This window comes from Amphiprion ocellaris, chromosome 11, assembly GCF_022539595.1.
Source record: "Amphiprion ocellaris isolate individual 3 ecotype Okinawa chromosome 11, ASM2253959v1, whole genome shotgun sequence".
Classification (NCBI taxonomy): domain Eukaryota; kingdom Metazoa; phylum Chordata; class Actinopteri; family Pomacentridae; genus Amphiprion; species Amphiprion ocellaris.
Window position 1 is genome coordinate 30056501 of NC_072776.1, and position 21252 is coordinate 30077752.

General features: G+C 37.9%; 2 protein-coding genes across 3 annotated transcripts in view; one reads left to right on the forward strand and one right to left on the reverse strand.

Annotated features, from left to right (window-relative positions):
- Positions 1–13713, reverse strand: part of kdm6a (lysine (K)-specific demethylase 6A) — a 68360-nt gene extending 54647 nt beyond the window's left edge. For both annotated transcript variants that reach the window (XM_035944877.2, XM_023263136.3), the window contains exons 1-4: positions 13541–13713; positions 13338–13401; positions 7770–7878; positions 7459–7508 (exon numbers count right to left, since the gene is read on the reverse strand). In XM_035944877.2, the coding sequence (XP_035800770.1) occupies positions 7459–7508; positions 7770–7878; positions 13338–13401; positions 13541–13713 (396 nt within the window). The remainder of the gene's footprint in view (positions 1–7458; positions 7509–7769; positions 7879–13337; positions 13402–13540) is intronic.
- A 141-nt stretch (positions 13714–13854) lies between these two features.
- Positions 13855–21040, forward strand: fundc1 (FUN14 domain containing 1). The gene is made up of 6 exons (XM_023263139.2): positions 13855–13873; positions 16150–16222; positions 16682–16835; positions 18487–18562; positions 18654–18782; positions 19989–21040. The coding sequence occupies exons 2-6, from the start codon at positions 16204–16206 to the stop codon at positions 20064–20066; spliced, it is 456 nt and encodes a 151-aa protein (XP_023118907.1). The 5' UTR covers positions 13855–13873; positions 16150–16203; the 3' UTR covers positions 20067–21040.
- Positions 21041–21252: the final 212 nt, after the last annotated feature.

A 21252-nucleotide genomic window follows, 5' to 3' on the forward strand; every position in this document is an offset into this window, starting at 1 on the left:
AATATAAAACTATCCAATAAGACAGACAAAAGGCAGCAAATGAACTAATTTACGAGGCTGAAACTGGAGAATTTTCTGCATTTGACTTAGAAGATCTGTGTTTCTGACACAACATCTGTCTTTCCAAGACAAGGCATTCTAAACACTTTATTTTCACAAAAATTTGTGTATTTCCTTTCTTATATAATATTCTTAAGTTGCTTATTTCTGTATTTCCATTGTGTGTAGCATGTAGCAAACAAACAATAGGTTCTCTTTCTTCACTTCAGGGCTGCAGACTGCGACCATTTAGTGGCATTTTGTGAACATTTCTGGAGACCATACAATTCATTTTTCAAAAGAAACGACCATTTACACCCTCCTGTGACACGAAAACGCCACATTTCTGATGGGGACAGTTCAGCTGTGCTTTGCTACAGGACTGACTCTCGCACTTAATGTGGTCAAAATATTGCAAAGGAAGAAAGACCACATGTTGTTTGTGCTGCTCTGTGTGGCCGAACAGAAACACAGAAAACTCGGCGTACTATCTTGACCACAGACTTCACACCTGAATCATTCGTGAAGCAAAAATGACAGCATGAAACATGAACTATGCTTGGATCGACTTGAATTTTGACTTTTCCTTCAAAATGAAAAGTTATTTTTGTGAAAGGCCTATTTAGCACCAAAGCATCTACTCTTAGTTACCGTTTTGCATGTTGATTTAAGTGGCGCACCAAAACTTTGCACTGGGGCTAAATTTTCAGTAGGCAGCACGATTGCTACTATCAGAAAACGTTAATCTGAAGCACTGCACCAGAGTGCATTTTAAACATCAGCAGAATATTAACATATGCTTTCTGCATCGCCTTCCTGTTTGACCCTATTAAGTCAACCACACCAGTCCAGCAGCAGCCAATGAAAGCCCAGCTGTGGCCTCCAACTTCAGGCTAAATGCGTCACTCATGCCTCACACAGTTATCTAGCAGAGGGTGGGACTTCACACCATCACCTCACTGTGGAGATCTGTAATCCCGAGGAGCCCCGAGCTGTCAGGTCTGATCACAATAAAACTCTCAGCACCTCCATTTAATGGGCATTCCAAACAGTGAAACATCAAACCAAACGGGCCTGTTCATCCGCACACACATCGCAGATGATTGGACAATTTAGCTCCAGGCCAAGAGCACGAACTGAAGGCAATCTGAGCTGTGACAAATATCATCAATTGTCCGACCAATGAGAATTTGGTTGAATTAGAGCACATCAGAAAGAAGGAAAGCGGTACATCAACAGCCTTACAGGATTAATCTCTCATTTTTGGCAGTGGTGGGAAAACACTACTTAGAGTCAACTCCAAACTAATCAAAGAAATCATCGGTGTGGCTGCATTTTGTTCAAACAGATGGACAAAAAGTTGAGTGTAAAGTCTGTGTATCACAGCTCAACAACCAACATCACTACAGGGAGATGAAACGGCAAAAATGAGGTGAAAAATTGAACAAAACTAACCCAAATGCGACACAAAATTAACAAAAAAAACACTGTAAAGACGTAAAATGGCCACAAATGAACAATATGCCAACAACTTATTTAATGTTTACTGAATTTTTACTCAGTCGACTACAAACCAACTGACATCAAGTCAAAGAACACGTCGGTGTGGCTGCATTTTGTTCAAATCAGTGGCCATAAGGTTGAGAGTAGGGCTGCAACTAACGAATCGCTGAATTATTTAAGCACATTACCTTATCAAAAGCAGAAGTGAGAGCGCTATGCAACAGAAATAACCATCCAGGCAGAGCGCTGAACATGGACGGACATCTGCGCTGCACCGTACATGTGTTATATATGCACGATACAGCGCGGATATCGTCCACTGCATCGTAAGCGCGGATGTCTGCGCTCTATCGTGCATATACAATATATGTATATATAATATATGCACAATACAGCATGGATGTCCGTCTGTGTTCCGTGCTCTGTCCGGACGGTTAGTTCTGTTGCATGCCGTGCTCACTTCCGCTTTTGATGACGTAATGTGCTTGGACGATTCATCGATAGTTGCAGCCCTAGTTGAGAGCAATCAAAATGAGCATTATAAGAAATAATGGTAACAAAGAGATGACAAAATGCTCTGATTGTTACAAAAAAAGACCCACGAAGAAATGCAAAACAAGACAGACACAAAATTACTGAAAATGGAACAAACTTAGCTACATGGGAGACGAAAACACAAAAACAAGATGAAAAAATAAACAAAAATGTCCCAAATATGACACAAAATGGAACAAAAAACAAACCATAACTACAAAGAGATGAAATTGCAACACCAAGGTGCAAAATAAACACAAATGTGACACAAAATGACCAAAATGGAACGAGAAAAAAAGCACAACAAGAGATGAAAAATGGCCACAAACGGACTCCAAACTCCCAACTGACAACATGTCAAAGAAGTCGGCATGTGGCTGCATTTTGTTCAAAAAGTCGAGTATAAACTTTACTAAACTATGACAACAAGCGAACACTACATCAGCTGCCTGCTGATGATCACATGATTGCGATCCTACTACAAATCCACCGCCGTGGACTTATCAAGACTTATCTGTTGGAAATGAAACAAGGAACAATTGATTAAATTGTGGGGTGTTTCTGAGTCTCATCAATTCCCGCCGCCTGCTACATATTTCGGCCACGTGATTCGGTATCTGTACATAACATACACATGAACACGCCTGTGCTCAGCGCAAGGTCATTTTTGACTAAAGACTTCAGCTGTCAGAAATGATTCAACGACTGAGCAGCCTTCCTTATTAAGTTCTTAACCTGCGATCACCATTTGATATATTTTCGGAAATCATATGAATATGTGCAGCTACTCTGCTCTCAGTCAGTATTATCATTTCAGCAGAAAATAAGGTTCAAATGCTTTTAATATCCTGCAAATACTAGCTGTTTGTTCTTTTTATATTTAGTTTAATAAGGTTAGCAGGCAGACTGCATTCAGTGCACTGTAGAACATTTAGTTAACCAATAACATGCTGATTTTTTTTTTTTTTTTTTTTTTTCCAACCAGTGAACTGGTTGAAGAGAAGATGCAACATCTCCTTTGGTTTATTATGGCACTAAAGGAGAGACTGTGTGTCTCTCAATGGCGTAAAACTTGATGGTGGCTGAAGCTGAACATGGTTATAGCTCAGACTACAGCTACATACATTTGTTGTGTAGAGTAGCTCTAACAACAGCCAGCACAATCATAAACACTCATGCAAACCCTGTATGTGTTTAATGTTACTCCCATTATAAACTCATGTATGAAAGCAGAATTTCAGAATAAAAAAAGAACAAAACCGCGACCTTTATTAGTGTGTGAAAGGTCGCCACAAACATGTCAGCAAGGGAGGTGAGAAGAGCAGCTATAGGCTTAAAATGACAATATGGGGTTATTTGTAGCAAGGAACCTATAGAGAATTATCGTCCAACCCTTCTGTCCTTTAGAGCTTTATTTAGCAACTTTCAGGTTGTCATTTAGCTGAGCTGAATTTCACTTTTACTTTCTTCATCCACTCTCACTGCTCTATTTTCAGCATCTTTAGTAAGCATCGGTTTTTAGTGAAAAAGCTCAAAAAATCCACTTAATGCAACATGCTCTGCACCAACCAGAAGACAGACAAAAATTAGAGACGAGCTAGTGAACACAGTCGAGTATTTAACAGCTAAGAAGCAAAATATTTTTCTGGGAAGATGCTGGAGACCAAAAATGGAGGTTGAAAATAGTGAGTATCAGTCTTACAGTCAATAGGAGATCAAAAAACAACTTTACATGAATGACAATGCCACTGTATGATATAAATGACCAACTATTTGCCAACAAATTAGAAACACTAGCTTGAGGAAATATGTATGTAATGTGAAAACAAATGTCCGTTATTGCCAGTTTTGGGGAAAAAATATTTGATATGCGTTTGTTCTGACAGTTTGTGTATCACACTTTGCTAAAAGCTAAAACTGCATTTGAATTTTATGCAAGTTGTGTGAAGAGGACGTCCGCATGCTGACAAAGGGTGCATACAGACGATGCAAAAGCAATAATTTTACAAGTTTATTGCATGTAGAACTGCAAGATAGGTCTCAGCAATCTGTCAGATTTTACAACAGAGGTTTCAATTTAATTCAATTGAATTTTACTTATATAGCGCAAGTTACAGGTCAAATTGACTCAAGATGCTTTACAGAACCCATATGTCTGAACCCCTAGAGCAAGCCCTAAGCCGACAGCAGCAAGAAAAGCTCCCTTTTGATGGGAAGAACCCGGCTCTTTATATGGGGGTACCCATCTGTCTGCTGGCCGGCGGGTTGAGAGGGACAGAAACTCAGGTGTCCAACTCATTCTAGTTCAGGGGCCACATACAGGCCACCTTGATCTCAAGTGGGCCGGACCTGTAAAATTATAGCATAGCAATCTATAAATGATGACAGCTCCAAATTTTCCCTTTTGTTTTAGTTAAAAAAAAGTACAATTCTGAAAATATTCACATTTAATGAAGTATGTTCTTACAAAACATTATGTACAACCTGAATTTTTTAAAGAAAAATAAGTGCAATTTTAAGAATATTATGTCTCAGTTAATCATTTACACACTACAACTTCCAGATCACAGTGTTTCTACTAAAACACAAAACATTTACTCTCAGCCATCTGGAACTCAACACTACAGTATTTTACTTTATGAGCAAAACAACTTGTCACGGTCTTGAAATTATTTAAAATTTACAGTTTTACAAATTTACAATTTGCAGTTAAAGTCTTCTCTGTAGTTTCTACCCTTCGCAAAGTCATCCCGCGAGCTGGATTGGACGCTCTGGTGGGCCAGTTTTGGGACGCGGGCCATATGTTTGACACCCCTGTTCTACAATATCAGTTTTGAGGCATATCAGATTGTACAGTGAATGCTATTTATTAACTGTTGCACTGTATTTAAGTACTTAACTGTCATCAAAAACCTACAACATACATGTTTTGAAAACACAGCAAAGCAAACCAACTTTCTCCATTGAAAAACATGCTTTTTTTTTAGCAGTATTACACTGTGCTGTTAGTATATTCAACACTATAGCCCAGCTGTATTGAAAATAGTATGAGATTGTGAGCCTACAGTCAGATTGTTGCATTAAATTTTTCCCTAGTCATCGCTATACATGTCTCACAGCTCTGCACCTTCATTTTAGACTGATAACCACAGATTTTGGCCTAATACGCTCTTAACTGTCATTTTTGATAAGTCAACACAGAGAAAAACAACCTTTAGTCTTCATGTCATAGTATTTCCAAACTAACATTTCTCTCTCTCTCCGCACACATCAAAAACCAAAGATGTGCCAAACTCTGCAGGAAAACCAGGAAATCATGCAAGATATTTTCTTCTGCATGTAAATCAATTCAGCTGTGGGATTTCTAGCTGGCAGCTTTTGATTTCATTATATAAAAGACCATCAGCTCTCTAAACAGTCACGTACAACTGCTGACCAAATGTAATTACTCCAGTTTGTAGGAAATAATGTGTTTTGCTGTGTTTGCACATTTGTTAATTTCCGCCTCTACACTGAACAGAATCATTAAGGGGCGTAAAATCCAATGTGACACATCTATAACCAGCTATCAGACTGTTCCTGTAGTCCATATAGGCTGCTTTGTAGTAGCACTGTTAGTATTATTCTGTATGTGCTCTCTGCTACGAATGTGTCAAGTTCCTAACAAGCCAAATTATCCCTCAGCCACTCATGCATCTGTGACGTTCCACGGCTCTCAGTACTTGTAGTGTCTCTCTGGCACTGTTGCCTCGAAACAGTTCTTCTTGTTTGCACTTTAGTCAAGAGTATTAGTGCACAAAAACAAAAGCAGTGGACAGCCAAACAGACACAAATCACTCCACAGAGGACCCACACACTCACAAGGCCAGTGTTGGGTGATCTACCTGGCAAGTGTTGTGAGCTAAACTAGCAGTTACTCTACATTAAATGACATTTTGCTACACTTCCTGCTGCTGTCAGACTCTACAACCAGTAGACCACACACCGAAAAACTGTCATATTTCATTTTGGTGCAATATTAACACGTGTAAACCCATGTGTTAGGAATATTTTGTACATTTAAAAAACATTTTCTACATATACAAGAATCTGTGCAATAGCAGTGATTAATGCAAAACTGGTACGTCCACATTAAGAGGAATTTGGACAACCAGAACTAGAATTTCAGTTTCTTTAGGGCTGGCCGGAATAGCAATTTCTGGGCTCTGGATATTCAGCCCCAATTAATGCTGAATATCCGAATATTAGGATCGGTTCGTAACATCCGACTGTGGGGGTTGAGTTGGGGTTGGGTTGAAATCCGAATATTCGGATCTCAAAATAAATATTCGGATACCACGGTAACGACCGAATATTCGAATATTCAGATATTCGAGTCCAGCCCTAATGTTTGTTTTTCTCTTTTTTTTTTTATTTTTCTACTGACAGATGTTTTCACTATTGCTTTTGCTGCTCACAATTGCAAATTTCCCACTGTGGGATTAATGAACTCTTATTATATTGCATCATATGAAGCTACCCCTACAGAAATATAGTAAACTAGGCTACACCAACATTAGAGAAGTAGTGTACAAGATAAGTAGTGACTTTATTGTTTATTTTTTTTACATTAAATTCAACTTTTTCCTGGCCTACATATAATGAAAAACCTGTATCTGGCTGGTGTTTACAGACTGCACCAAGGCTCGGTACATGATGCCCATTACCATCTCCCATTCCCCACATTGTGTTAGCTAATGGTGCTGAAAGGCTAACTGATGATTAGAAAACCCTTGTGCAATTATGTTAGCACATGAATAAAAGAATGAGTTTTCACGGAAAACATGAAATTGTCTGGGTGACCCCAAATTTTTGAACAGTAGTGTGTATTTCCGGGCATGGTGGTGGCGTCGTCATGCACGAATCATTCATTTTTATTCCAGTCAAAGCTCTGCTATGCTTGCTGCTTCAGAAACGCTCAGAAAAATGTAGCTTGCATTGATGCTTTCGCACAACTTGATCAGTAAAGGAGCTACACTACTGAAAAGTAATCTAAGCCAAAGAAAACTGAGCTATTAACACCAGGCGATTGAGTAATGTGAGCTAGTACTGCTGAACACTGAATAAGGTCATCATGAACTTGTAAATTCAGTTCAAACTATCCCAGCATTTCAAAAATATCTTTGCCAGAAGAAGAAATACAAAGAAGGAAAATAGTGCGATAGAAGGCTAATATTCATTTGCAGTAATATTTCCTTGAATGTGGATAACATCAACTTGGCATCTGATCAAGAGCAACAAAAGGCCAGCTGGGTAAATCCAAGCAAACAATGAGTTGTAAAATACTGCAAAAGAAGCTTTTTTGTGGATGTGCTACTCGTGCGTAGCATCGTGCAAACTCACCTTCCAGTAGTCCGACTGTAAACTGAAGTACCTCTGGTATGCAGATAATGCTGAGAAAGTGGAGAGATGAATAAAAGACCATGATGCAGAAAGAGGGAAAGACACAAAAAGAGATAAGAAATCGTTAGTGGCTTAAGATACGATAACATTCCCCAGCTCTAATCCTTTGTCAGCACTTTTCAGCAGCATAAAATAAGCGAAGTGCACATCAAATGGTGGAAAAACGGGCCATTAGTTGATCCTTGTGCACAGATTTGTGAGTAATAAAGATGTAGAAAAATGAAAAGGACTTTACACATGGAGACGCTCACCTTTTGGATAGTCCTCCAGCAGGAGGTTGAAGTGGCCGAGCTGGCAGAAAATGTCAGGGTCCACTTTCCCCTCTGCTTTCAGGACGAGGGCCTCGTAGCAGCTAACAGCCTGAATAAAAGAGCAGGGAAGAATTAAAAGACTGCAAAAGATGGACGCCGAGTTAAACGTTGGCAGATCTTGTGCACATTACACAAAATGATGACGTTAAACACAGCCAATAGGGGCAAGCAAATGTTATTTACAACTGTCCTTAATGCTTAACAGTTCAGCTTTATTAGTGGTGATGATCTGACACAGCTGACTCGTATACGACCAAAGGAGAGTGTTTACAGTCCATCCAGAGCCGCTTTGCATAGTACCAGCTGTGTGCCCAAATATGGACCTTGAAAGTCAGTATTTAAATGACAGCTAAACAAATTACTTTTTGTGGTTCAAACTGCAAGCGCTAAATAAAAATGAGCGTGACTGTGTGAGGATTTGTGGGTGAAACAGTGTCAGCAAAGCAGCTAGATGCAACATGTCATGGTCGAAAAAGAAATTGGAGAACAAAAAGGGGTCGTTTTGTGTTGAACAGAGCATGAGCTTCAACATATGGCAGTCTTGTTGAAGTCGGCCATCACTAAAATCACGTGGGTACCATTTACAGTGTTCTAAATATAAAGAATTCAGCAATACATTTGAAATGAAATCAGACATTTTCTTTACTTGTACTCCTAAAAATGTCATGTCATGTTTGTGTTTGTTTTTTTTTTTTTGGATAACTTATAATTATATCTAATGATATCAATCTGTACAATTTATCTGATATTAAAGCAGTGGATAATGCTCATTTAAGAGCCTGAAATCTGGCTGGTAAAGTCAGGCAACAGAGAAACTTCTCATGTGTGTTTTGAGGAACTGAATGAATTCTGCATCTAGTATAAGCGCCATTGAAATAACACACAGTGAGAATACTATTACTATCATCAGACAGCTGTAAGTGCACCACCAATGAACGTCTTACACTGTTAACTCTGTTGCTTTGTAAAACAGACAAAAATATTTATCTTACTTTAGTTGACAATGTCTGTTGACACTTGAGATTCTGACCCAGCATTTTTTCTACAATTTTAACCCTGTAATCACAAGACTTTAGACAAAATCCTGCTACATTTTTACATTCATGCATCATTCGTTAATCCACAGCCCACTGCACTGACCTGAAAATGTGTGATCTATTAAATCTGATGTAAATAATTAATATTCCGCAGCTCATGAGCTAGTGCCCTGATGTGACATTTGAAAAATGTGTGCCATGGCCAAGCAGCAACGGTGTGATTCAGCAAACCAGACTCTTACACACACATCCTCCAATTGTGGAAACGACATTAGGTCAGTGCCACAGTGGGTTGTTTTTTCTTGTTTACTCCATATCAGTTTAAACAGTGCGTCATGAAACAAACAAGTATTCTCCTTTGCTCCAGGTTGTAAAATGGTACGGTCCAGAAAGGATGTAAAGGAATTTTTTTTTTTTTGTTTAACATACGGTATTTGTCGTTCCAACAGAATGAACGTCATGGAACAACCAAATATGTCTGCAAAGTTTGTGGACATTGTGGGGGACAGATTTGGGTTGTCGGACATTTCCATTCAGAGCCCTCCGAACTATTTCTTAAATTGTGGAGTTGTGGACATTAAAGAGTCTGGCGACAGACCAGCAGCCCTCTTATATTTCTCTCTTGTCATCTATGGCAACAAATCAATTGAATAAAGCTGCATTTTATGGTGGCTTTTTAAAGCAAATGGTTAAAGTAGTGTCTGTATACTGGTCACACTATCTGATGATTGTCCTTTAAAACCACACCAGCCTAGGGTGTGGATTAACTCAGTGGTCAAGAATTTGTCACCAGCTGAACAGCTCTAAAGGTTTTTGTGCAAACTAGGGTAAATTTAAAAAAAAAAAAAAAAAAAAAAAAAAAATAGATATCAGATTTTTAATTTTTTCTTGAAGTGAGAAAAAAACATTAGGATGTTGCATTTATATTTTTGTTCAGTATTTAAACCCTCTGAGCCCCCAAAACCTGCCAAAAATTACATTATTTAGGAACTGTAAAAACAAAGAATCACCAGATTTTCAATTTTCCAACGGTTTTTGAACCTCCTGTCTATGACATACAGTTTCGTTGGGAAACATAACTAAATTTAACTTAAAATCCATGGTATATCATCAAAATCTATCAATTTCACACGTCGTGTAAAAATTTGCCAAAAATAAACAGTTACCATACTTGATAAAAATAACAAAAAATCTGCACTTTTTCCTCAAACCATGGAGCCATGACTGACAGTTCATGTCAAAAATTCTGAGTTTTTAGATTAAACCGCAACCTGTGTGTACATATAGTATAGAGGAGACAAATATAGAAAGAAATAAAAAATTTAAGTAGTAAAAAATCTGTAGCATGTAAAACCACCAGTTTTCCAGTATCGGTAGCACCGAAAAACTTATTTTTACTAAAATCCTTTTATGCTACATGCCTCATTTAAAAATTAAGTAAAAATAAAGTATTCACATTATCAAGATTCTATTTTTTTTAAAAAGATAAAAATCCTGTGTTCTTCAGCATAACTCAGAAGTCGTTAGTTATTAAGATGCAACTAACATTACTATAGCAAAAATTTAGGGACCTTTTGGGTGAACTGGTACTATATTGGAAATGAGCACAGGCAGGGATCGCCTTATATCTGCAGTGTACAGAATGAATGAGGTTGTCTATGCTGCTTGTACATGTAGTCCCACTGTTGGTGAAGGACTCTGCAAAGTTTGTGGACATTGTGGGGGACAGATTTGGGTTGTCGGACATTTCCATTCAGAGCCCTCCGAACTATTTCTTAAATTGTGGAGTTGTGGACATTAAAGAGTCTGGCGACAGACCAGCAGCCCTCTTATATTTCTCTCTTGTCATCTATGGCAACAAATCAATTGAATAAAGCTGCATTTTATGATGGCTTTTTAAAGCAAATGGTTAAAGTAGTGTCTGTATACTGGTCACACTATCTGATGATTGTCCTTTAAAACCACACCAGCCTAGGGTGTGGATTAACTCAGTGGTCAAGAATTTGTCACCAGCTGAACAGCTCTAAAGGTTTTTGTGCAAACTAGGGTAAATTTTAAAAAAAAAAAAAAAAAAAAAAAAAATAGATATCAGATTTTTAATTTTTTCTTGAAGTGAGAAAAAAACATTAGGATGTTGCATTTATATTTTTGTTCAGTATTTAAACCCTCTGAGCCCCCAAAACCTGCCAAAAATTACATTATTTAGGAACTGTAAAAACAAAGAATCACCAGATTTTCAATTTTCCAACGGTTTTTGAACCTCCTGTCTATGACATACAGTTTCGTTGGGAAACATAACTAAATTTAACTTAAAATCCATGGTATATCATCAAAATCTATCAATTTCACACGTCGTGTAAAAATTTGCCAAAAATAAACAGTTACCATACTTGATAAAAATAACAAAAAATCTGCACTTTTTCCTCAAACCATGGAGCCATGACTGACAGTTCATGTCAAAAATTCTGAGTTTTTAGATTAAACCGCAACCTGTGTGTACATATAGTATAGAGGAGACAAATATAGAAAGAAATAAAAAATTTAAGTAGTAAAAAATCTGTAGCATGTAAAACCACCAGTTTTCCAGTATCGGTAGCACCGAAAAACTTATTTTTACTAAAATCCTTTTATGCTACATGCCTCATTTAAAAATTAAGTAAAAATAAAGTATTCACATTATCAAGATTCTATTTTTTTTAAAAAGATAAAAATCCTGTGTTCTTCAGCATAACTCAGAAGTCGTTAGTTATTAAGATGCAACTAACATTACTATAGCAAAAATTTAGGGACCTTTTGGGTGAACTGGTGGCTGTGCTTGCACTGAACAGATAGGAGATGTATTAAAACAACTTAAAATGAAAGCAGTAAAATATCTATAGTGTGTACAGTCAGTATTTTTTCCATTACTGGTAACACCTATAGCCACTTGAGAAATTCTGGACATGCTGATTTCAGGTTTTTTGCCATTTTTGCAAAAATAAATAATCAATGAAACTCCATTTTCTTGGTTATGCTGTTACCATAGAGGTGCAGGATTTTATAATTCGGTGAAAAACATGAGCCCGTGGTGAGTAAAAATGCTACAGGAGCAAATAAAACGCCCAGAAACTGCTTGGAGTTCAGAGGGTTAATGGATGCAGCCTTATACATGTGATGTTACCAAGAGCAGAAACCCCACAATCTAGATCTTTTAAAGTTTAATTTTGTGATGTGGTTAGTCCTGTGTAGCTGTGCAGGTATCCTACAGAGTATGAAGGACAGCAACAACAAAAAAAGCTAAATACTAAGTGAATGGCAGGGCCTAATCTGAAAATACACCCTAACAAAACAATGTTCCCAGCTCTCCCTTCAACGAGAAACCAGGAGCCACATGTTGAAGACAGGGATGAAGCTCAGGCAACATGGGCTCATGAACATGGTTGGCATGTGTGCACCTAAAGCACTGCACGGTTACTTTAGTGGAAGCCCCTGTCTTCCGCATTAATCTTTGTTATAAACGCTGAACGCCTCCGTCGTGATATCTTTTTTTATGCTGGTTAGCCTAGCCGCTGCTGCTGCTAGTTAGCTAGCAAACCTTTGCTAGGTATTTTCTTTCCATCCCCGCCATCTTGGGCCAAGTGAAGCAGCCATTATTATTACTAGTGCAGCTCCAAATTAACACTATTCGTTTGTTTATCACCCATAACGTCACGTAAGCGGTGCTGTTGTGGCTGCGTGTGCTAGTGAGGAAGAGGGGAAACCGCTGCACGGTTAGCCGCTACATGCTAGCAGAGTGAGCTGACGCACAAGCCAAACTCTGGCTGCCGTTACAGAGGAGGACGGGACGGAGGGCTGAGTTTGACACCGACATTTCAGTAAACGTAAAGCCTCTCGTTTCCACAAATTGCGCATTTAACACAGTATACGGCTCACTCTTAAGTTCTGCAAGTGGAATGTAAGTCAGCTAGCTATCAGGGTTTTGCAACGGCTGCTTGACTGGGCAGCAAATTAAGCTAGCAATTCTAACTTAAATTGTGTCTGCTTCACACACATCTCTTGATGGTGATATTTATGCGACAAAAGTGCATTTTAAAGAGTCTATATAATTCTATTAATGGTATGTACTCTCTCAACAAGCGATGACACCACCAACCACCACGGATTTTTAGCAGGGTGGAGATTCATATGCAATCTCACTGTAGCACGGCGTGGTGTCTGTTACGGTTTTAGCATGTTTTTGAAGAATAAACAATGCACAAAAATGCACTGGGCTCGCTTCGTTATATTCCTGCATGAATCTGCCGACTGCATTAATCCGTAGCAGAGAGCTGGTTTTTTTTACAGTGAGGGGGGTAAATCGAGGCTTGTTGTGTACGTCGCTGCTCGCCATATAAGCAGCAGCGGTGTCGGCGGGTCTGTACCACTTATTTCAGGTGCTCTCATCACAGGAGATAACGGAGAGAGGAGACTCAGATCCCATTCTGTGGCATACCTTTAACAGCAAGGCCTTCGTTCTGGCGCCATCTTCTTGAAGCCTATGAAATCCAAACAGTGAACTGCAAGTAGAGGACAGACAACACACAGGCGGTTCCGTATTACTTCGGGGGCGCATTTTGTTGTTTCAAACTGAGCGAAGACAGTAAAAAATGGCAGAAAAGCAGCGGGTCAGAGAGCTACAACAATACATCGGCTAACCTGTCAATTCCGACCAGGCTCTCTTTCTCTTGCGCTGTTAGCTTCGGAAAGTCCTCTTCGATTTCAGTCGCTTTTCCCGACGCCATTTTCTCCTCGTCATTACCAGCAACGCCGAGACTCCGGGCGGCAGCAGCAGAGGCAGCGGCGGGGAGCGACACTCCGCACGATTTCATGGGAAAGAGACGGGGCAAGATCAACGGGACCGAGGAACTCTCCGGCGAAAATGCAGTAGCAGTGGCGCACACCTATCCAGGATTAAAACGGGGCGTAGCGTAATTCTTGCCAAATCCTCAAGGAAATGATCCCCTCAAGTTACCTTCCACACTCCTCATTGTACGGCAAAACACGGCGTGTATTCCGGTGGCAAATTGTGCATGAAGTTGATGTAATGTTGGGTTTCGGGACTGAGTGTTATTTGATAATATCGCAAACTTCCCCAACCAGCGGCTCAAAGTTGTTGTAATTGTGTCACATAGGCAAACGCACGCCGCCACCGTCGGCACGCCCTCCGCCCGCACCGACCAATCAGAGGCCGGCGTCCGCGGTCACATGACCCTCTCCAGTTGATGTTTTGCGGACACGAGGACGAACGCGCGCACGCACACACCGAATGAGCGTCTAAATCCCGCCTCCTGACCCCTGATTGGCTCGTCACATTATATTGTGATTACGTAACCGTGTTTCGAGGCAGTCTATTGGTCGAAACGGCTGTCATGTCTTTCAAGGATATTTGTTGCAACGTTGCACATGTACTTTCTGATAGATAGATAGATAGATAGATAGATAGATAGATAGATAGATAGATAGATAGATAGATAGATAGATAGATAGATAGATAGATAGATAGATAGATAGATAGATAGATAGATAGATAGATAGATAGATAGATAGATCTTTCTTTACTGTCAATGTTTCCAAAAAAATGAAAATCAGTTGAGCAAATATAGACCAGAATGTAAGCATATACAATATGGAATCAGTTGTGTGGTTGGATGTGTTACAACTCGGCTCTGAAGCTGCAACAAAACAGGGAGACAACAACAGGGTGGTGACTAAAAAAAGGTTTTATTGTAATGCAAAACCAAGCCAACAAGGTGCACAAAAGACTGTAAACTAAACCAAACCAAACCAAAACCAGGCTGCTGGAACTCCAGAAGGAAGCAGCTCCTCTCAGAAAGAAAAAGATGCTGGAAGTGAGGGAGGTTTTATGCTTGATCCCAGGTGTGGCTCAATCAGCTGACGACCCTCAGCTTCTGAACAGGCACACCTGGTGTCCAAGTGGAGGGTCCTCACAGATGGTTATAATGTTAATAAGAAACAGTAAAATAAACTCATTAAAACTTTTTTTTTTTGCAAAGGTGTCTTGCAACTATACCAAGCTATATAAAATTTCAGACAGACAATATAGAAGTACAATCCCTTTCTATAAACTAATATATAATAAAATTATGGATAATTTTGTCAATGTAATTAATTAGTGTTTATGTATTATTTATTTGTCTGTTTTGGTAAGCTTAGATGTGTTGGGTTCTCCATGTATAATTTTGTAGGATTCTTCTTTTTAGATTTGTTAGGATAATATAATAATATAATATAATATAATATAATATAATATAATATAATATAATATAATATAATATAATATAATATAATATAATATAATATAATATAATATAATATTAGATAGATGTATTACTGTTAGTAAGAAACAGTATCTCTTATAATATATCTAAGGGATATAATAATATCATCCCTCATAATAAACAATGAACTCAAATGACAAAACAGTCAATTAAAAAAGATAATCAAACATTTTAAGCATCTTAGACAATGACAGTCTGCTATATAAAATTTCAGACAATATAGTCACGACCTTTGATTAGTCAGGTTAATCTGAATAATGTATATACAAATTCTGATAGATAGATAGATAGATAGATAGATAGATAGATAGATAGATAGATAGATAGATAGATAGATAGATAGATAGATAGATAGATAGATAGATAGATAGATAGATAGATAGATAGACATAAAAACAACTATTTTAAATATACTAGATAAGTATAAATAGGCAGCTTGTTTTCTATAGCACTTTCCCATCTGAAATGGACAACTTTAAAGTTATTCTGTTGTTTTATTGACTGAATTTAACTCGTGAAATATTTATGTTGACAATATCATTTGTGCCTTCTTAAGTGGGAAAATTCTTCTATTAGGAGCCAAACTTTTTCCTGTTCATAAATACAGTGAACTGCAGATCAATCAGCTCTTCAACGTTTTATATATATATATATATATATATATATATATATATATATATATATATATATATATATATATATATATATATATATATATATATATATATATATAAAAATTTTTTTTTTTTTTTTTTTTTTTCTAATGTGTTAGTGGTAGTATAGTCACGTTTCCTTTCTTATAAGGGTCTGTGTTCTTCTGTTTCGTGAATATGAAAAACACACTGTGATAATTCTGCTCACTTTGGGTTTTTTTAATATAGCACTCAAACTTTTGTTGAGCTTTGAATATTATTATTATTATTATTACATTGTGTGTGTGTGTGTGTATATACCGTGCTCGTCCAGTATATAAAGGACGTCTGACGTGCAGCAGCTGAAGACAGACCAGCGCTCTCCAAAATGGCGAACCGCGACAAGGGTAAGGAGGCCTGTGAACTGATTACATCTTTGTCTGAATAGGGACCCAGAGATATTTTGGACACACCGTTAGACATGTCGTACTCTTCCGTCTTACACTTGTAAATCCTTAAAACTGTCCGATAGAAACGCGGCTGTGTTAGCAGGCAGCGTTAGTAGCTAGCGTTAACTTTTCCACTGTTAGCTTTAGTTGTGTGATGCTAACTTATTGTCAGGCCTGAAACTTTACTAAGTTGTGAATGTAGGTCGTAGTGACGCTAATGTTAGCTGCCTCTGTCATGTTAAAACCACTGTAGCTTAAACATGTGAAGCGGTGCAGTTTATAGCATTAGTTGCAAATAATAAAATGCTGTGCTAAGTTTCTAACAGCGATACTTTAGCAGTTTAACCCCATATAGCAGCATTGTTTGTTTAGCTTGTCGTTGCTAATGTATGCTAAGTGTTTGTTTTATCTCTCAAGAACTGGAAGAGGAGATTTACGACAAGGTCGTCGATCTGACAGAATATGCTAAACGACAGCGATGGTGGAACCGCCTGTTCGGGAAGAACTCGGGTCCAGTAGCAGAAAAATACTCTGTGGCCACGCAGATCGCCATAGGAGGAGTGAGTGGATGGTGAGTTTTGTCCTTGAAATGCATTATCATACCTTCAGGTGCTCCTTTTTAAAACTCTCCCACTGCGTTTTCTATAGGGTAGTTATGTAAGGGCTCACAGCACAGCGTAAACGTTAAATAGGTCTTTGACGGAGAAATGTAGCTGTAAAAGTGACAGTTTTTATTGCAACCAGAAAACACATAACAAAATATGTCTTATTCATCTCAAAAGACGCAAATCATACTTTAGTCTGACGTCATCTGAACATGTCAGCTTCACATCTAAATACTCATCCTGGTCACTTTTATTAACAGCCATTTTACTAGGTCAGACCTAATGCTGTCTACATATCACTTTGGACATGTCACTAAGGCCTCAGCTGGACACAACTAGATCACAACATACAGTACTGTTTAAAAAATTTGTCACTTAGAAATGTCCTTATTTTTGAAAGAAAAGCATTTTTTTTTCAACAAGGATAACATTAAATTAATCAGAAATGCAGTCAAGACCTTGTTAATGTGTTAAATGACTATTCTAGCTGGAAACAGCTGATTTTTAATGGGATATTTCCATAGAGGTACAGAGGAACATTTCCAGCAACCATCACTCCTGTGTTCTAATGCTACATTATGTTAGCTAATGGTGTTGAAAGGCTCATTGATGATTAGAAAACCCTTGTGCAGTTATGTTAGCACATGAACAAAAGTGAGTTTTCATGGAAAACATGAAATTGTCTAGATTACCCCAAACAGTTGAACGGTAGTGCACGTAGAGTTGTGTGGAGCGATTTGAGTTCTTCTTTTTTTTTTTTTTTTTCCCCACATTTCAGCACCAAAAAAGTCTAAAAATTTCACAGAGCTCAGAAGACACACTTTATCATGCACTTTACTATCGGGCACAAACTAAAATGTGCTCAAATATTAATATTTACTGCAAAGGAAACAGATGGTTGGATTAATGAGTCTCACCAATAATAAATGTAAATCAGATTTTTACAAAACAGTAACAGGAGCTGAAGTTAATTGCTGCAGCTGTTTGCATGCAGCATCACCTGCACATTTATGCACGTGGAGCAACAGCAGTAACTTCATGAATTACTTGGAAGTAGTCTATAAATGATCCCTGGTCCCGATTGATCCTGATCCTTTAAGAAGTCACAGTGAGCACTTTTCTTTACTTCAGACAGGTGTGTCAAACACAGTCACATTATATCAGCTGCAGTCAAATCATTTTCTTCCCAGCGCATTTAAACTGTTCAGTCAGTGGTACTGGAAATTCATGCCATACTTCTTGCGTGACAGTTATGATGTTGATGGTATCTCATGTGGTTGTGCTCCATCATGTCTTCAATCTATTACACAGAGGATGTGAAACTTGACTATAAGTTAAAATTGAGATAGCAAATCAAATTTCAGTTGCAATATCTGTCAGGGGAAAAAGATATTTTCACTAAGCATTTCTGCCCTAGTATATGCTCAACATGCTGCTCATTTTTTTAATTAATCTTTAAATGACCAAAGGACTTCCATTCTCCCTCCTTACATTCTGCAGTCATGCAGTTGCACACCAAATCATGTATTGCTCGTACTTGAACTGCCAGGCCAGCTCTTACTGAAGCAGCTCAAGTTTGTCAGTTTAACCATTGTACTTTATTTCTTTTCATTTTAGGTGTGCAGGCTATCTGTTCCAGAAGGTTGGTAAAGTTGCAGCTACAGCAGTAGGGGGAGGTCTTCTAATGCTGCAGGTATTCTTTCAATCACTGTGCAGAAATGCGTAGAAGTTAAACATCTTCAATTGCTTCAAGAACATTTTGGTGAATCTCTTTGTGTCTCCAGATAGCTAACAACAGTGGCTACATCCAAGTGGACTGGAAGAGAGTAGAGAAGGATGTCAACAAAGCGAAGAAGCAGCTAAAGAAGGGAACAAATCAAGCAGGCCCTGAACTAAACACATTTATCGAGAAGGTGAGTTTTCTGTTTTGTCTTCGATGTCACATGAAGAGAAATTGGAATATTGCTTTGAGTAGTTCCCACCTTCACACTTTAAAATCAGACAGTAGGGACGTTCTGTTTCAAGTATTGAAGTAAATAAAGCAAGTTCTTCTATTTTATTTTATTTATTTATTTTTTTATACACAATACAAAGTGTCAGCAAACATGAATCAATATGGATCCACAAACTATTCAACCTAAACTGCTGTCAATTTTAAGTACTATGTGATTTTCCCCTCATTCTTGTAAAAGCACCTTCCAGCTCATAAGCTGTATTTGTTCTTGTAAGAGAGTAAATTAGTTCTTAGCTACACAAGAAGACCAACAAATACTGTTTACATTCCAAGTGAATAATGAAACAGAAAACACGGACTGTATAATACCAGAATTTAAAAACAAATGAATAAAAAAAAAAAAATGGGGGCACGAGTGGGGATTAGAGGAGTCCTTACACCATCATTATCCTCTTTGTCTCTATTGTTAAGACTCATGTAGGTCTGTGTAGTTTTGTATATTAAAAAAAAACAAAAAAAAAACAACAGTATCCGGGGCCTCATGTATTATTGGGTCCTTTATTTTTTTTCTCACTTGAACAAAGGGCTTGATGGCAGTTGGAAAGAAATGCCGTGACAGTGGACATCGCCGTTTACCAAGAGTAAAATACTGTGATTGTCGTGCATTTGTTATCACTGCAGTCGTGGTATTGGAGTAGAGTAGCCTTAACCAGACAGAAACTCTTATACTGTGTAATTGCCCTGTAGCATCCCTGATTTTGAGACTTTTATTGCATGTCCTACCCCTTTCTCTTTCCCAACATTTTCTGTTTCTATCTACATTCTGTTAAAAAGCCAAATGCCAAAAAGAAGAATCTTTAAAGAATTAGAGTATAAAAAGTCTGTGTTCGCCTTCAAACGAAGTACAAGTTCTAGCGTAATTTCAAATAAGCTTGACAAAGATGTGGATTTTAAGCCATCTTCTGTTTACATGCTCCAGTTATCAGTATTATTGTGCCGAAGAATCAGTAAACGGATAATATTTTGATATTTTTGTTTTGTCAGGTGGTACCTGCTTTTGAAAATGTGTTATCTAATGAGACAGGTCAACTATAGTGCATTTGAATGTGGATTAATAGCCTGGAACTATTCGTAACTACTTGTCTTATATTCTGTGTTTTTTCAGTCCACAGAGTTTGTGAAGAAAAACATCGTTGTCACAAGCGGCTTCATCGGAGGATTCCTGCTCGGCCTGGCGTCTTAGGGTCTGCCAAACAAGAAGAGTTTGTGTTTGCCTAACGTTATGAGAAACTATAGAGAAAAACAATAGGTCACTGCTGGAGGGTTTTAAGTGTTTTGACTGCAAGCAACCAGTTTCAGTTTAGCTTGTGACTATATGTCTCAACATAAGCTGCACATCCTTTTGTCTGTGATACTGTACTTCTACATGACAATCACGCAGTCGATATGGACGTGGGACTTGAACCAGAGATGCCCTTTTAAAACACTCCGCTTTGCTGGCCAAATTATGATACATATCATGCAAAATTAATGTAAAGAATACGCACAGGTCACCAGAGTGTTGTAATTTTGTATTTATTTATTTTTTACCAAACCAATGTTGTTCAAGATCAACTAAATTCAAGTGAGATACAATAATGGCTCCATCAGCATTTTCCCCGGTTAGTGGGTCACTCCCTTCCCTGCTCTTTAGGATTATACGGAAAATGGTCTAAGAACGACTTTCCATAGTAGCGTGTTTTTTTTTTTTTTTTTTTTTTTGTTTTTTTTTGTTTTTTTTTGTTTTTTTTCTCCTTTCCGAATCCATGCCAGGGCTTGTGCAGGGGACGTAAGGAGCTCCTCAGTCAGATCAGATTGTCTCTCGGATTTCCAGGTTTCCCCACTATTCTTCCAGATGGAGAGATTATGCACTGATATTGTGCTCAATTCAGGCAACAATTGGGCAAATTAATTCAACTTCACACGGAAGGAGGTGCCTACAGGATTCTACCAATTCCACATCTCATTATCAATCATTTTCAGAGTGTAAATTTGAATTGTACTATTAAGTGCTGATATATATGGGATTGTTTTGCTTTTACAAGAGGTGCTAAATGCTTGATGGGTTATGTCAGCCTTCCCCTGCATCTCTTTTTTTTATGTGTTTTGTTGAGCAATGAATTGATGGAGGCTGTGATTTGTCTATGTAAGTAAATAAAGAGGAACTATCACTTTAAATGATTCTCATTTATTTCACAAGCATTTATGTATAAATGGTTAAAAAGAAATGTTTTGGTTTTTTTAGTGGTGAAAGAACTATTCAAGTCCTACAATAAAAGCACAGGTACACCAGGCTAAATATAATCTATTCCAAGTAAAAGCTCTGCATGAACTGTTAGCATTAGCAGCAAAATGTAGTTAAAAGTATTTGAAAGTCCTGCTTTGATTTT

Bases quoted from the DNA above. Each gene is read 5' to 3' on its own strand.
- fundc1 (XM_023263139.2), top strand. The intron at 16,836-18,486 runs GTGAGTTTTGTC...TTTTCATTTTAG, and splicing joins ATAGGAGGAGTGAGTGGATG to GTGTGCAGGCTATCTGTTCC. The intron at 18,783-19,988 runs GTGAGTTTTCTG...GTGTTTTTTCAG, and splicing joins TAAACACATTTATCGAGAAG to TCCACAGAGTTTGTGAAGAA.